We start from the raw sequence: 18,084 nt of genomic DNA, 5'->3' as shown, positions 1-18,084 counted from the left end.
CAGATTACAAAAGTAATATTAATTCCTAGCTCATCTCATGCTGTGCAATAAGAGCTTAGCAGAAGGGTTTATGAAAGGTGCCAAATAAAATTGTATATTCTTTTTTTAGGAGAAAAATACTGCTTAAAAGTGATTCATTTTTAATTCTTTCATCTAACACAAGAAAGTTGTACCACACACTTCAGGGCACAGACTGAGCCCTGGCCTGCCCTAATCCATACAGTTTAGCAGTAGAGGAAAAGCATACAAGGGTTTCCCACATTTGGTCATAAGACGTTTTGATCAAGCCACATTATTTTATTTAAAACATATTATTCCTTGCTCAGTTTTGACTAGTTTTCTATAGAGGCTGTAGATACCTTTCCAGGAATGGCTGGCAGGAGGACAGTATAACTGTAATGTGTGACAGAAAGGGAGCTAACCACTGACTAAATGTAAATATTAAGCTATGATGGCACCTGTAAGGTACACTATTTTTGAGATGCAAAGCAGTAGTAGGAAGCAACTCATTCCTTCATTTAGTGTATTCCTTCTCTACTTTTAGTGGTTAGGTAGAAGGGTGGTCTCCCAGTTCTTCTTTGCCACTTAGAAGCTATTTTCTTTCTTTGTGGTAGTTTGTTTAAGGAATATCATGGAATTTGTCCTCTTTGAGAAGGCTGCTTTAAAACAGAAAACAAAAAGAAAAGACTGTCATCATGTTTAGCTGGCAAAAGGTTCATGATACACAAGAACTAACTGATCTAGGCTTGTTTTGTGTCGCCAAGGTCCACTGTGCAGAGTTAATGTTGCTGGTGGCATCAGTCCACCAGCTTGCCATCATCATCTCCATTGCATGCAGGTTAGCCTACTTGTCTACATAGAAACACACACCATCCAACAGCTAATGGCCCAATTCAGACAGTGTGCACCAAAATAACATAATAACCTCATGACTGCTTGGTCAATCTGCACACAGAAAGAAGCGTGCCCCATTCTGAGATGGACCTTACCAATGCACAATCAGATGTAGAGGTTTGTATGGGAATGCTGCCAGCTATTCTGGCAAGGTCCAGTTCCCACCTGCGAATCAGAGCACTTTATTCTCTCATCATAAATGCTCCTGTTTCTGCATAAGTATTTCTGATGGTGTAGCCTTCTACGGACATAGCAATGGTAACCTGTACTGTGTGAAACCACATCAGCAATCCATGAATTTGGAAACATCATAACTTAAAGATTTACACCGTGTATCCCAGCTTAATTGACTCCTTGCCACAAGACAGGGCTTGTTTACAAATCACAGTTAAACCCGAACAGCAGCAGCTTTCTCTTCCATCCACACCAGCCCCACAGATGGACCCTTAAAGTTGCCACACGGGAGGCATGCTACCATTTCTCAGGCTCATGTCCAAGGGATTGGAACATTTTCTAGCCTTTGATGGTGGCATCAGTGATGTCTAGTGTGCCAATAGCTTACAGTTTGTGATAACTCCCACCCGGGAGGCAAATACTGTGCAATTGTTTCAATTCTATTCAGCTTAACGTTCTCGGTTGGAGGGTCTCAGTCTGCCATTTTTCTGCCACTGCTGGTTTTACTGATTTCAGACCTCAGTCAGCTTTCTTCTAGCATTTAAAATAACTTTGGAAATCCCAGATCGAAAGCCTTTGGTCTTGCACCTGTCACAAGACAAAGAACCACAACATTCTGAGCTGTTTACAGCCTTGTGTAATCTTGCCCGGGCCTCCAGAGACTGTCAAGCGGCAAGCTGGGAGGAAAGGGTGTTTAAGCTGCAATTTTCAAGTTCTTGGATAACAGCTACGAGACTTGTGGCAATACTGAAAGCCACAAAAGATGCTGTTTCTTCTGTTTATTGCAGATATTCTCAAAAGCACCTGGAAGACTTACATAAATGACCTCAATTTTAACCTGTTTGGGCTAGATTAGTGTGATGGAAAAAAAAAGTCACGGGTGAGATTCCAGCCCAACCTCTACATGGGAAAAGTTCCTCTGTAAATAGTGCCACACTCTTTTGGCTGTAACACTTCTCTCACTGCTAAATTAGAATTCACAAGTCTTCTGCAGGATTCATAATGGGATCAAAGATTAGAAACTTCTTTGAAGTTTTCCTTCATTTGCTCCACTGTTAATACATACCTGCCCTAATCCACCATGGTTCTCCTAGACTCATCAGTCACTATCCCTCCCCAAAAGGGACAAGTTTACAGGCTTTTTTCAAATATCCATTTGTGTTCATTATCCACACTTCATTTTTCAAGGGCGTAACATTTTGTTAATTGATTTTTCATATACTGTAAAGAGGCCAGCTCTGTTTTCTGAAACCTTTTGGTCTAAATGCGATTTACCGGTAGTGTTTACAGTACTTCTGACTTTGGTCCTGTTTATTGCTAGTAAGGCACACAGTGGATTGATTTGTGTGTGTAATAAATTCGTAATATTTCAGCTATGACAACAGCTATTAATAATATGATTGCAATGAGATCATCTCAGTCTCACTTTTTTAATTTGGTCCTTCTTGAAAGAGATCAAAGAAACACTGAACCTCAAGGGGGTTTTGCCTCTTGTTTAGGGCACAGGATAACAGACTCACTGATCCTAAGCAGAAATTACACAAGGGAAAATATAATTCAAAAAATCCTTTCAAAATTTGCATAATTCAAAATTGTGACATAGGTACTTCTTTGTCTCACTTTGACTCAAAATTGGCTCGTAACTACCATATCAAACTTCTTGTATATTTAAATTAATATTTATTTTTTGAAAAAAAGCTATCTTTTGAAAAAAGCCTAGTATCATAGAGTTTGTAATGATTTTTGTCATTATCAGTAATTGGTTCAATTGGGTACCTGTTTGACTCATGGATTTTAAAACCAGAGTCCCTCATTGTGATCACTGGCTCTGGCCTCACAGACAATACAAAATGCACAACTGAACCAGAAGCAGTATGCAGGGCTTTTTGGAGATTAATCTTAATGAATTTAATGTATGCAGATTTTCACAAGATGGAATTCTAGGAAGTACAAAAACTGTGGATGAAGTCAATGAAATACCCCAGTGATGAGCCCCATAGTTAGACATCCAGAATTAACCCTGTCTAAATATTGATCTATAAACTGTAATTAAATGCATGAGATGGACATGCTAAAGAGGAAAGTTTCTCAAAAGTCCTGCAAGGTTTTACTTCATTAGTGGGAGACTGAAGATTTTAACTGTGATTCCATTAGAAAGCAAATTAGTCCAGAATGGAGGGGGGGGGGGGGGGGGGGGGGGGGGGGGGGTGCAGCAGGGAACGGAAAAGCTCTCATTTCTTCAAAGCTTTATTTCTTAATTTTTCTTTGGGCTAAATTAAGAGATTAATCCATTCCAATGAATGCCCACAGGGTTCACTTCTAAACGAGTATTTTCCCCCTCATCAGATAGAATAGGAAGATTAGCGTATGAAAAGGAGACAATTTATAGTGAGTTTTCTGGTCTTCAGAGGGGTTTTAATTTGGCTGTGACAGATATGTTCCAGCTGATGCTTGCTTTCATATTTTCAAAGGACATTTTAAGTGCTACTGTTCAGAGTGCTGTGCATCCCCAGAAAGATGTGTGTTGTGCTTGCCCCCATTACAGGCTCTGGACTGACCATGGCTTTTCCCCAGACTTTAAAAGTCACGCTCCACCAGCAACTCTCTTCTAACCCTGGCTGCAGAGGGGACCAGCCTCATTTTCCCCTCACATCCCTGTCAAAGGGGATTTCCTTCAGACTCCTTGAAGAGTAGAAGCTATAAAAAATGTGATTTAAACACTGACAAAAATAGTTATTTCAAAAATAGCTTCTCTAATTTCTTTGTAACCCGCTAAGAAACAAATGAAGCCCATTATACTGTAATAGAAAAAGTAGTCATGATCTCCTATTGACCAGGACAGAACAAAAACAGCCACAGGACATCTTTAAAATAAAGGAGTGGATGGAACAGCCCAGTATAGGGGTACTAAAGCAGGCTGCCACAGTAGCTATATTCACAAGACTGATTATTGAATCAACATCTCCCCACAGAGTCACAGGAGAGATATAGTTTGGTGCCTGTAAGGGGAATAACCTAATCATGAAGTGATGCACTACCTTCTTCTCCGGTGAAACTGGTGTCTGGCAGCTTGGTGTATGAGTGGTTTGAACTCCTTTTTACCCTCTGCAGATTAAACTCTAAGAGTTACAGTCACTAAATTAGGCACTCACAATCAGTCAAATAATCCTGTGTGGAAACGGGCCAGGAAAGAGGATTTGTCACTATCCATTTCTTCCTTGTCGCCCCATTACCCAATACCCGTGCAAACATTTGTGCTCTCCCACCCCATTTTATGGATGGGAAAGTGAGGTGGATAATTTAAGTCACTTTCTAAAAGCCAGACAGAAATAAGTGCCAAAAACTGGAATGGGATCTGCCAGGTCTGAGTCAGGACAATTTTAGCACACAGACACAGAATCTCTCAGACCAGCCCTCTTACACCTAAACCCACAGATTTTATATGACATTTTACAACAATAACAAACATGATGATTAAGTACTGTGTTGAAATTCAGCTGGCACAAGAGCTTGGCAAAATTCTTTCAGCTGTTCTTTGCTCATAAAAAGCAGGCTTTGCAGAAAAGTTTCATGGATTTTTTCAGTTTTGACAAACTTGAGTTCAGAAATTTGTAAGCCCTCCCAATGTTTCAGGCTGGTATCTTCATATAAAAGTAGTTCTGCATTTCCAAAACAGCTTGATCTTCCCACCTCTACTTACTCATTGCAGGGAGCAGTACCGACCCTCCCAGTTTGTTGCTGCTTCCCTCTCTTGTATGCTCTAATGGGCAGGGGAAGAGGTAACACAGTAGGCAGTAAAAACATTATCTAAGCTATTAAAATACTATCACATTTAAAATACTATCACAAGCACCGTATCTAAAACCCACTGAAATTATGGACAACTTACACTTCAACAATGTTGTTTCAATCTCTGCAGAGAGAAACTGCTGTGCCTCACACCTCCAAGTCATTGTTTGAATTATTTTTTTCCCCAGCTGTAACAACTAGAGTATGAAAAGTAAATGCTGAGAGTCTGGAAGGCTGCTAAAATGTCTTTTCAGTCCTTGCTCTTCCTGGCTGACATACTGCACTTTTCCAGATGGATCGCCCAGCAAAGCTGAAAATCCTAACTTGAAACTGTTCTATTTTAGTCCTATTCAGAGTGAAGTGATGGCATAAAGTGATTCTTCCATTAAAATATTAATATCAGAACAAGATCAGAAGGGAAAAAACCTGAACTTTTATGTAGAAAAATGAACAGAAAATCAGTCACAGAAATATGATGCAATGTATTTACATATAGGAAAATCTTTGTATCTACATACTTGGGTATTTAGGAACGACCGATATATCTGTTCACCACGTGACAGTTTCAAATGTTCTACCTCTTTTGGAGGCAATTAGCCATCTATTCAAGGCTTCTGTGCTCACTTTAATTTCCCCTTTTCTCCACCCATCTGAATCTGACACTTCAACATCTTTGCTTATTAGAATGGAAATTCAACATTTAGCAAGGCCAGGCAATGCCAGGTCAAAAATCAGTGTGAAATATATACATTGAAGACGGGATTGTGGAAGTTTACATTAAATATGCACTTCCGTATTTTTATAACTTTAAACAAAACAAAAGCTACCATGGGATACAAAACTAGTTTTGAAATATTCATCATCATTTTCTTGCTCAGCCTGAAAAGAAATTGCTTCAGCACTCAGAGCTGTGGGTAGACATGGAATAGCATTATGTCTTTTAGTTTAGCACCTCACCAGAGAAGCACTGCCTCTAACACCATGCTATTATTCTATTTTAAGAATCTTAAGCAACAGGGATTTCACCATTTGAGTTGGAAGAGTATTTAACAGACTAGTAGACCATATGACTATGAAGCATTTCCTGATACTATACCTACATCCTTCCATTTCCTAAACTCACAGCAGTTACATACCTCAACTCCTTCCAAACATTCCGTCCTTCTCCCAGTCTTCCACACATCAAACCATTTCATGGTGCTTAATGAACTGTTTTCCACGTGGTACTTACAGCACGTTAGAATCTATTCTGATGAATAAAACTAATTATGTGAGCAGGCTATTCAGACGATCACTAGAAATGCAGGTACAAGCAAGTGAGAGAACTCTAAGCCCCTTAAACTAGTAAAACAGAAACTACAGCCTGAGCAACATGTTACTGCGCTGCTGATTCACAAGATAATATTGGGAACCACATCCCACCACTTTGGGCCTTTGGTGTATGATGTTAATCTCTTAGGCAAATTTTACTGGCACAGATACAGGAGAAGCTTTGATACAGTGTATTTAAAATTCCAAGGGAAAATAATGCACAGTTAGGTATTTTGTTATATGTTAGCTATTTAGGAGTTTTTTCTTTATGTTTACACGATTGTTTCACTCCATTCCAAATCATACTGGTTTCAGCCTTAACATTGCTTAACATTCAGAACTTAACAGTGCTAGTTACTCACTTTTTCTCGTATTCAGCAGAGAACACTCACATTCTTCTTAGATTGAAGTATCTGAATTTTTCAATTCTAGCCAATTTAGAGTGTCAACAACTCAACAATTTTTTGACATACAATAAAACCTCTGTCTAAATAAAGAATAATGGTTTAGAATATTACACATTTTTAAACCTCAAAGGTAGTAGGCCAGAGCTGAGGGTAAACTTGACCTTTTCAGGTAATCTTGAACAAAAATATTACTGGAAAAAAACATCTGTGGCACAGAACAAATCTGGGGAGGGCTGATAACAGGACCTGGAGCTAAGCCTCAGCCTGGGGTCTCCCAGCTGTCCCACAGGTGTCAGGCCATGTGGCTGTGCCCCAGCAGACCTCGCGTGGGCCTTGCCGCACTATGGTATAGAGATGCTCTGATGTGGGAAGCCATGGGATGGGAGGTGTGAAAGTGGCAGGGAGAGCTGCATGCTCCGCACCAAGCAGAGAGGAATGTTAGTAGCAAGAAAGGATGGACTCCCTCCATTGGTACAGCGAGCTCTCACTGCCTCCACTTCTCCGAGTTGTTTTATTCAAACATATCTGCCCTTGTTCTCCATACCAAACAAAGAGCTCACCCTGACCCATTTTAACCATTCCATTTTGAACACGGCAGGACAGCCAAGTAGCGAGCCCTGGTGAGCTTCCCTGATCCAACCTAGGACCCAGCTTTGAAATGGAGCGATCTTCAGCTTCTGTCATTGCATCCCACCTCCTTCAGCAAAGGTGAGAAGCTGCCTCACATGCCACTGTCACCGTGAATGAGCTTCACGGACCCTGGCTCCCGTGTGCAAGCCAGAATTTACATGTAAGCACCAAAAAGTGGCATTTAAATGGCCAAAACAGACAAGTGACCCTGGCTTGCAGGTCAGTTCCCTACCACAGACGCTGGCAAGATGCTGAGCAGTTTGGATGCCAGAGCTGTCCCTCCAGCCTCAGCACACAATTGGGCAGGACCCCATAGGAGCAGAGCCCCATTACAACTGATCCTGATCAGCAGCTGGCGGCACGGCTGTCGCAGTTGGCGCGTTATCAGCAAACAGCAGCCTGGCTTATACCCACACTCTGGGGATGGGACTCCAGGGAAGACCAGAGGACAAGTAGTCAAGTGCTGCACAGCCTGCCCTGTCCCTACCATGGGAAAAGAGCACGGTCCCACTGCTGCAAATCTGTTTAACTGAGTCTATCAGAATATGCGAGGTATTGCCAGAAAGTCAGCTGAGAGCACAGCACAGGCTCCGTGCACATCCAGGCTTCCTGCTTTCAGAGAGGTCACAGAAAGGGGAGAAATCTGGTGAAGAACAAAGCTGCTGAATCGCAACTCCATTAACAAACTTCCTCACAACATAAACATCACGTCTCCTTATTCTAAACAAGTTTTACTCTCTAGACAGTATTTAAGCGGTATTAGTATGTCAAAATGAGACACTAGTTGGGATTTCTGAAAAGAAATTTAACCATCAAGGGTTTGGGAAGAGCTAGCACCCCAAGACATATGGTGGGGGAGAGAAAAGCAAGAACAGGATCTCACTGGGACCCCTTCAAGAATCACCGTTTCCCCTAAAACAAACTTGTGTTTTCCTCTCACCCAGCCATAGTCATCTGGTTTTTAGCAACTTGTAATACATCATGATTTTCTTTCCAGCAGATATAAGATCTTGCAGTGAGCCCCTTCATTTACAACAGTAGCAGACCCTCTATTTATAACATATGCACACTTGTAAGATGTTCTCAATTACTTCTGTCTCCTTGACACATAGAGATGCGGCTTAAATAGGAAATTGTGTTATCATATATGTTTGAAGATTTCTAATGCTAGATCATTTTGCATTTTCTACCCTACTGAGCTAGGAAATTAACAGTAAAACTTTACCCTGCCCTCTAGGAAGTCTGCTTTAGTCAAAGACATGATCTCAGGTAGGAACTACAGAATCAGCTATTTATGTAATTTAAATAAAACCATTCTTCCAGCAGACACTGAAGGGAAGAAATAATATGTCATGCTAAGATTCCTGAGCCAATACTACTCCCCTACATCCACTCTTGGGGTTACTTTCTGTGCATGTTGAAGTACACTGCTGATCTGTGTTAAATAAGCTGTGGTAGAGTGGAAAGCAACTAATCTGTGCTCCCTGGGTGTCGGGCAACTAATTTAACTCTCGCTGGTACATAGACTATAAATAGAAAAAGATTATACCGTTTCACGCTGATAGCATTTCTATGGAAGTTAATAATTCAACAGTAAGGGAACAATTTTTTCTTCCTACCTATCTGCCCTATCAGGAGTGATGAATGGGAGTTGTGTTGCCCTTAATCCAAAGAAAGCAGGTAGGTGATGGTAGGTGTCTTCTCATGTGATGACTTACCTGAGGGCTGACACCCTAAACACAGGGTACAACCTCACCCACGTAGCAACACACCTTCTCCTTTCACGTCAGTCCAGGAGGAACCCTTATCCATTTGGAATTACAGACAAATAAAGGACTACTGAGCTGGACATCTGTGCATGTCACAGCAACCACATCACAGAGATGACCCTCAGAAAGTGTTCCTTCTCTTGGTCCCCCATGGAGGTGAAGGGAAACTAAACAACTGCTTAGACGACCTATCTAACTTGTCAGCAAGAGCCGAAGTTATACGTCCTATTTTTCATCAGGTGACAGGCTGAGCTCGTCTCTACACGTTTGTACAACAGAACACTTCCCCTGGGTAATTTTCGTATCTGTTGGAAACATTCTTGCAACACGCACAAGTTGGTCACAACATCCTAACCCCAACATTAAAAAGGGTTACCATCTTCAACCAACTGAGCTGGAACAAAATGTATGTGCCAAATACTTCCACATCCTTCCAGTAACTGGAATATTGTTTCAGTTTTTATGGGCTTAATGTACAAATATAATATAAAAATACACCAGAATATATAAATGAAATTAACATATTTTAAGATTAATGAATAATCAGGAGTAATATTCTGGGTCTGAGATTACTAATACTTCTACAGTTTTTTTAAATGGAAATGAATTAACTCAGATTCCACAGTTTGGGGTATTTTCCTCTTACACAGTGCTCAATTGTGTGAACCTGTGTGCATCCACTGTGTTCAAGGACAGTGCTGTACCTACAGATACTATTTTTTTCAGAGTCACACCTGAAATTGCCAGACAACAACATTTCTTGCAGAGATGTAGCTTAGGTCTAATCGGAAATCAGGTAATTCTGTCCCTAACAAAGATTTTATTTAACCAAAGACAAAAAGTTTACAATACCAGATAAAAGAAAAAGCTTTCCAAAGGCATAAATGTAGGGTAAAAGTACAAATCAAAAGAGGTTGACTCCACTCAAGGTAAAGCCTGTTAGGAAATAAACAGGAATGCGCGATCAGTCTGACAGTAAAACAAGATACAAGCCTATGTTTGGTGGCACTGGAAAACTTAGAAGTTCCTGAACACATTAGTCTTTGTCATTTTAATGACCCCATATAAAAGGGGAAAGAAAAAATCCTTTAGGATTTTTAACTATTTTCATTTTATTTATTCTAATTCATTTCAAATAATTACAAACATTGAAAGATTTAGGAGCCTGCAGCATCTTGTCTCCTCTCCTCCTTCATATTACCTGGTGTGTGTCCCCATCTGCACCCCTCCTGGGCTGATACCACTTGCTTTGATATTGACACAGTTCAGACTTGATCCAGTCTTCAAAGAAAAACGGGCATGAAAATCCCTCAATCCCCCTTTCCGCTCTGAGCCCAGGGCATGCGCACACTTCCCAAGGACTGCACAATCCAGTGGGTATTATTTTGCACTTAATAAAATTAATAGTCTTTACAGAAAATAGGATTTGAAATGACATTTCAGCCACAGGATCCTTCCAAGTCTGGTAGATGAGACAACAGCTATGATACCAGTTCTGAACCTTTCCATATCACTAGCATTATTTGATTAATTTTCCAAACTAAGTTTATTACACTGCATATTAAGAGGCAGAAGAAAAGCAGATGAAAAAGACTGTGTTGCTCACTTTATATAATCTTTGTCCTAAACTGCTCTGCATGGCTGCAATGTACTTACCGAACACAATTTACTGTGATTATTTACTTACTTCAGCTTGTAAGAAGGGATATTCTAAGTAAAAAACAAACACAAAAATGCCTCAGATTCACTCTTCACGTGGTTTTCTCTACAGCAGGGAAACCAGCCCCTTCTATATGCAATGTACATTCAGTACCTATTCATCTATCATTAATAATATTTTAAAAAACTAAACTGGTAAATCAAGATACCAAACCTTCAGCTCAGTGGCACAGAAGAGATTAGTGAGCACTGCATGGATTACATTAGTCCTAAATTAGACACAAACTCCAGTCTGGACAATCCTGGAATACATCTATTTAATATACCTCCAGAAAGAAGGAGACTGTTTGGACTTACGGTTGGTTGTTCTGCTTTGATCACTCTGAGCACTGTCGTTTGACTGGTTGCTGGAGACAGAGGATACGCTTGAGCTCCTGACAAAACCAAATGCGGCCAGCTTAGCTGCTGGCAACCGTGAATAACCTGGAGGACGAAGTCCAGACTGGCAGGGCTTGGGGAGATTTGATTTTGCAGCACTTGGACATGAGCCTTTCTTAAGATCAACTGCAAGAAGGAAAAAGACAGCATTTTTTATTAAATAAACTAGACTGGGATATACTGACCATTACCTGTACCACCCAGCTACGCAAAATCAGTATAAAGACCAAACACATTTTTTAACAACTGCTCAAACTGCAGTGATGTCTTATTCTTTGCTCCACTAACAATAAGTTCTGTGGAATATTTACAGGTCACAATAATTTCTAAAACATGAAATGCAGCAAGGACCCATGAGGCATAACTCAAACTGCCAAACTGCCAGCAATGTAACATAGTTCAAGTTTGCTAAGATTTTTTTTAATGTTATCTTCCTTTATGCTGTATCACTTTCTAATTTTACATTTGTTATGTGCCAATTAAAAGAAACTCATACACAGACAAACACACTATGCATAGCCTCCAGTTTTGGAAACTATGTAGAACGCCAACAATTCTCTTCAAGGACACAGGACTTCTTTGTATTCCATCAAAGAAAACATTCTTTGAAATCTTTCTTTCAAATTTTGCTAAAAGAAAATGTCCTTTTCTTGCACCAAGCTTGGGAACAAGGACATGACCTGTAAAGCTGTACTTTTTTAGCACACCACCAGCCATTTCCACTGATAACACTTCTCCTCACTATAAACCATCAGCCTACGTGAATGACATCAACCAATCTCAGACACCTGCCAACAGCAGGCTTATAACAGATGAAGTTAGGCAACAATAACAGTTCAGCTACCACATCCACCTGTGGTAGCTAGTAACTGGTCATCTGTCTCTAGCTTGTGCCCTAACCCGAAGTTCCATGAACATAGCAGGATTCTCTTCAAGGACCAAAGATTAGAGTTTGCTTTTTATTGGAAGGTCTGGATACCAAGTAGATCTGGACCTCAATTGTACATAAAATCTGGACAGATTCCTGTTCCTTTGGAATCCTGAGCAGCAAAACTATACATTAAAAAAGAAAAAAATAACAAAGCTCTCCAAAAGCTGATGCTAGAGTGTTTAAACAGTCATCAGGACCAGTGCGTTAGGAGACAAGGCAGCATTAAAACTATCAATATATTCTTCCAGAAAAGGTCACAAAGTCACCTTTTTTCCATTCTTATTTGGTGAACTCTATTTGTGCATTAGCCTGACACACACTTCAAAGGAAGACGTGAACATTCATCATATAAAGGAAAAATAGAAATTAACTGCATAGTAAAAATATGGTCTTATTATTACAGTATTTAATTCTTTTGTAAACTATGTAGGTCACAGACTTATTAATTTTAATGAAGCATTACACTTTGAGGAGTTGTTACAGAAAACAAGACTAAATTCCTCTGAGCAGAAAAATGTTTTGGGGATTTTAAAAGATAGTTGTGTACCTCATCCCAATAATAATACTAAGTTTTGTTTAACAAAGCTAAGCCTTTTCTTTTGAAACAGAAATATGTATAACATTAAGCTAAAAAGAGTTTCATTACAACATAAAACACATTCCTGTAAAAGACATCAAAAAATGCTCCTTGCTCAATAAATGAAATAATTTTTATATTATGGACTTTTAAAAATGCATTTTTGTACCCACTTTTCACAAGTTCAGGCCATTGCTAAGACACAAGAAGATGCATATGTGACTGCAGCATCTTTACCAGCCCAGAGGAGGACATGCTGTGGAGAGTAACCCAAATGAAAATAACAAATATCTACAGTGTGCAATATAAGACTCTTAAAATACCTGTTCAACTTTCTGGCACCAACAGAGACAATTTTGGACTCTGATCCTGAATCTGGCTTAGTTTGGATGATGTGGAGATAAGCTCAGAGGTAGCTGTGGGCTCCAGGTGCAGGTGAAGAGCAGTGAAGGCACATAAGCACAGAGAACAGTTAAGCAGCGATGTTTACCATCAGTTTACTGCTAGGCTTGAGCATCATTGCTTTGACAGTTGTCTATTACAGCTGGCTTACTGTTATCTGCAAAGCACCATCAAACCAGACTTCTTCTGTCCCCACTGCTGAGGACATCCACACCACATCTAAATGACTCTACAACAAGGCACTGCAGAACCTGATCTTGATGTTTCCCTCAGTGCCACCAGCACAGCTTGCAATTAGTGTGAATCACGTTAAGTGATTTTCATGTAGGAACAAGAAAAAGTGTTCAGTGAAAGGCTTTAAGAGTCCCAAATGATAGGAATGACATGCTAATCATCTTTCAGACAGAATCTCTCTGAGAGGACTAATACCTTCCTGTGTTAACAACTGCTGCACAGAGGGACACAAATGGCTTATGCCAGTGTAAGGCTGCACTTTTACCATGGAAGGATGATGCTGTGCTCTCTTCCTTCCACACTCGTCATGCTTCCACCAACAGTGATACAAACACTTCAGTGGTATTTCAGATGGGCCACACCACCTTGGTTACCCAGCTGACTGCACAGTCATACGCTTGCTAGTGGCTGGGCATGGCCAAATATCAGCTTCGCCAGCTACCTAGAGGACCACACAAGGGCAACTGCATGTGATAGAAGGCAAACAACTCCTTCACAGAGTGCAAAATATTCCCTTTGTTGCATCAGTGACAAGACCAAGCCCAGGTAGTCCAGATTTAAAGCAAGGCAAGTACCTGTGGCAAGCGGCTGCAGAAGCAAGGAACCTGCCCAGGTCAGCAGCAGCAGGGAGAACGTATGGAATTGTCTCTTGTGGGTTTTACAGGTTTCCAAAAAATGCACAAACAGGCCTGCACTACATAAGCTGAGAGCTGAGATTCCTTTTTCCTAAGAATCTCTGAAAATTGAGGTGGAGGGAGAAATCTTTCCATTTTACAGCAAAAATATAGAAAATTTTACAGCAAAATTGTTTAAGTTGGATATTAGGAAAAAGTTCTTCACTAAAAGGTTTCAAACATTGGAACAGGCTGCCCAGGGAGACAGAGGAATCACCATCCCTGGAAGGGTTTAAAAAACATGTGGGTGCAGTGCTTAAGGACATGGTTTAGTGATGGACTTGGCAGTCCTTGGTTAACAGTTGGACTTGATCTCAAAGGTCTTTTCCAACCTAAATGTTTCTATGAAAAACCTATCAATCACAAATTTCCTGCTGCAGAATAGGGGAAATTCCCCTGGGGCGGGAGGGAAAAGTGGTTAGAAATTCTTTTATATAAAAAGCATTTGAAATGCACTTGCCCTAGGAAGGTGAGGTTCACCTGGGACTTCCACATCCCAACTCAGCCACAGGGATACCCACACCAAGTCCCTCAGCTGTGTGTTCTCTGCACTGCTGTGCAACCAGGTGCCTGCAGCCCACGGCACATCAAGAACAACAGGTGTCACTGAGTAAGAATTTCCTTAAAACCAGAAGGGTTTTGGTGACAGATTGCCTAGCCATCTCTACCTTTTCTTCAAACTCATTCCTACAGACCTGGGCAGAGGATTCAGTGTTTTTTCTCACACTTCCATGTGTGTTTCAGTTTATGACTTCAGTTCAAATTCCCCCTAAAATAACAGTATTTTGTGTCTTGAACTCATCATTATCCTTAAATTATTTTAAACTTCTTTTTAATGCAGCTCTTCTTTACCACAAGGACCCCGGGGCAAGACATTATCTTCATTAGGGATGCCTTCAAATCCTTAAAGCCAAGTCATTTTGTGTCGTCTTTTTCGTTAAAGTGAGACATCAGCCTATTGTATCTATTTTCTGTTCTAAATATCATCAAGTTTTACGATGGATGGTCTTCCTTTATTTCTGTTTCTTAGAAGTATAGAAGCACTCCTGCAAACAAGGTCTGGGAGTTCAAAACAAAAATTATTTTAATGAGAAGCTTTCACTTTAATAAAAATCTGCCAAAATAAGCTTAAAAAACTGGCAAAAAAAAAATCTTTCCAGCTGTCTCACTGCCTGAAGCTAATTATAGAATTAAGTATTGTCTGTACTGCACACAAGCGATTTTCTATGATGCTTCAAGCTGTTCCCATCTAGAAACATGAAAATATTTTGAGGTAGCAACTGATTGACACAAACCAGATGTGCCTGGGAGCCTTCAGAAAAGTCTGAACTAGATGTCTTAGACAAGCCTGCTGCACATGAATTGCATCTCCATGCACATGTATAAGCAACTTTCATGTGACTTCTCTGTGAAATCTGAAATAGGTTTTAGCTGAAATGAATGAAAAATCAAAGAAAGGAACTACACAGATATGTTCTTATGAAAAAAAGTAGCAGTTCAGAAGAGGACTTCAACTCCTCTAGTGATCCAGGGATCCTTGGCAAGCCTCTGTTTTCCTGTGGTGGAGTTTTTTGTAGGGTTTGTTGTGGGGTTTTTTGACAAGCATTTCCATTAAAACTTTAATCATTAGGTGTTATTTTCTCTCAGAAAGCTTACTTTCTTTTATAGGATGCTCTGAACATCATTGTTCTCATTTCATCTGGGGCATGGTTGTTACCTGCAAGATCACTGAATTAGTCAAGAGATAATACAAGCAGAGTTACCCACCTCAGAGATAAACCAGTCAGCGATATCTTTGCAGATTAAAACCAAACTGTGGAAGTAAGAAACCCGTTCTGTTGCCACTTCCCTGTTATAGACACAATGACTTATCTCTGAATGAGAAGCGAGGAAAGGGGTTTTAAAACAGAGGCTTTAAAGATGTACAACTAAACAGCAGTGAGCACGTTGTGCTGAGCTCCCCTGATGGTCTCTCATCCAAATACTGTCAAATCTGGGACAGTTAATTTCCAAAGACAAAACAGTTGTCACTGCTGAACATCAATTAATTTCTGACTGGCCAGTCCACCATCATATGGTAGGAAATATTCATGTCCTCCTGATTCAGATTTAGAAGTCCCCAAAAGCAGCTCTGTGCCTTTCCAGCTTCCAGGCAACCCAAGGCTGGTTAGCACTTTTTCACCACCCCAAGAATTTGTCAACTCGCACTTCATTCAAACCACAAATGTCCATCTTTGCCTTGTAGCTGATGTGCAAAGCAGCAGCATCTCACAGAAACTTCCAGCACAGGAATTGTCAGTGCCTTAGCTACACTCACTGCATTTTCCACGGAAAGCCCAAAGCAGCAAGAAGACTTCTCTTTGCACTGGAGCCACAACACACCCGCTGCTCATCAGCTCCTCAGAAGCACTGCAGGTACGCAGCCAGCAATAATACTTGGCTCTTGCCAGGGTGCAGGTAGGGTATGAAGCATTTGCCTGCTGCTGCACCCAAATTGTTACTGATACCATTCTTATGACTGACAATTTGGTACAACAGTCATATAGACAACCCTTCTCATACATTTTGGTTCTTTGAAAATACATTAATTGTTGGGAGCAGAGAGGTGGCATATGGCTAAGACTCAAGTATGGTGGCAATTTCCTTAGCAAAACTTGATGAAGTGTGTGTCTCCTTTTGAAGCACTCTTCTTTATGAAATACAGCCAAATTGCTCTCCCAAAGAAAGCAGACAATGGCAACTGAAAACCTTCAGATTAGTGGAGGATATTCCTCCGAATAATATTTTCCTCTCCAAATTCTCCCCTTGTCACCTCCTTCCTTAAACAGTTAAGAAGTTTGCCAGCTCAAATCCAAGTACCTCAAACTGCAAACCTATAAAAGAAGCACACAGCCAGAGTAGCAGTAATGCAACGTAACATCAAAACCCATTTTCTGTCACCAAATCTAATTTACTCATTCAAGTATTAGGTATTCCTGAGAATAAACATGAAAGCAAAGCTTTCCTACCATGAGAAATGTGTAGACATATTGTAGCATTCATGATGGAATACACTGCACATATGCAAAGACACAAATAAATTCATAAATCTATGTGTGTTTGATTAAACAGAAACAATGCTGTCCTGATTCATACATAAGTTGTATCTTTAACAAGAGCTGACTTGCTTAGAAATGAGAGGAACCACTAGACCCTCACAACTGACAAATTTGATACACAGAGAAGTCATAAGGAAACAACATCTCATTAACTTGCTCTTTGAGAAAAAAATACCATAAATACTACTGGAAAATGTAGTATTAAGTGAAGTTTTAATGATGAGATCTCTGTTATAATTTTCAAAATCAGACATTAATCCCTTCAAACTAATCAGCTAATTAATGCAAATCCTAACATGTTTGCTCCAAGGAGTCTTTATAATCAAGGAAATATCCTTCAATGCTTGTTTTGAATTACAAGTTTCTCACAGAAAGAGCAGAGTCAATTTACATGAAATAAACAAACGTTAAGCTTTCAGAGACACTACTGCACATTTAAATACATCACAATTCAATGACTTCCTATCTTACCTAGAGTGCAGAACGCTTTTTCGTACAGTCCAGTTGCTTGCCTGAATTATCTGAGGCAAAGCATCACCTAAGGAGCAGCACTGCTTAATAAGGAACTTGCAGCCAATGCCAACACGCGTGCCATGTCCTACAGACAAAGAAGGATCACTGCTCCAGTCACATTACAGGCATCACACTTGGAGATCACACTTATGGAATCATTCATTATTATTTTACTTTCTACTTGGCGTGTCTTAAAACTAACAAAACCCTTAATGTACTTGCAGTCTACCACAGCAGTTTGGGGATTTAATTATCAATTACTTTAGAGTCAGTTTTATGAATATTAGTATTATACACGGGCCAAACCACTCAGCTTATCAGTGCTGCTTAAACAGACTGCTACATTATGAATGGCGTGGCAAAGGGGAATAAAATCCTCATTATGAGGCACTGCTGTTGTCCTCGATACTGTGCTATGGCGATTTCAGTTTAAAAGCCTCTGTGGGGCTCCGTGTATCTCACACTTTGTCAAGAGATGGCAGATCCTTCTGCTTCCATTACCCCAGGGCAGGACTGAAATCACTGGGCTCAGAAACTGGATTAAAAGCTCAGGAGTGAGGTGCAAGAGATGCTGATTAGCAGTT

The 18,084-nt window shown here is 40.2% G+C and overlaps 1 protein-coding gene across 1 annotated transcript in view; it reads right to left on the bottom strand.

Annotated features, from left to right (window-relative positions):
- Positions 1 to 18,084, bottom strand: part of MTUS2 (microtubule associated scaffold protein 2) — a 315,607-nt gene that overhangs the window by 169,690 nt on the left and 127,833 nt on the right. Inside the window, exon 5 of the mRNA XM_037378188.1 lies at positions 10,991 to 11,197. Within this exon, the coding sequence (XP_037234085.1) occupies positions 10,991 to 11,197 (207 nt within the window). The remainder of the gene's footprint in view (positions 1 to 10,990; positions 11,198 to 18,084) is intronic.

Source organism: Falco rusticolus, chromosome 2 (genome assembly GCF_015220075.1).
Source record: "Falco rusticolus isolate bFalRus1 chromosome 2, bFalRus1.pri, whole genome shotgun sequence".
In the NCBI taxonomy this organism is placed as follows: domain Eukaryota; kingdom Metazoa; phylum Chordata; class Aves; order Falconiformes; family Falconidae; genus Falco; species Falco rusticolus.
The sequence above is the reverse complement of the archived record's forward strand: the minus strand, read 5'-3'. Positions and strand labels throughout refer to the sequence as shown.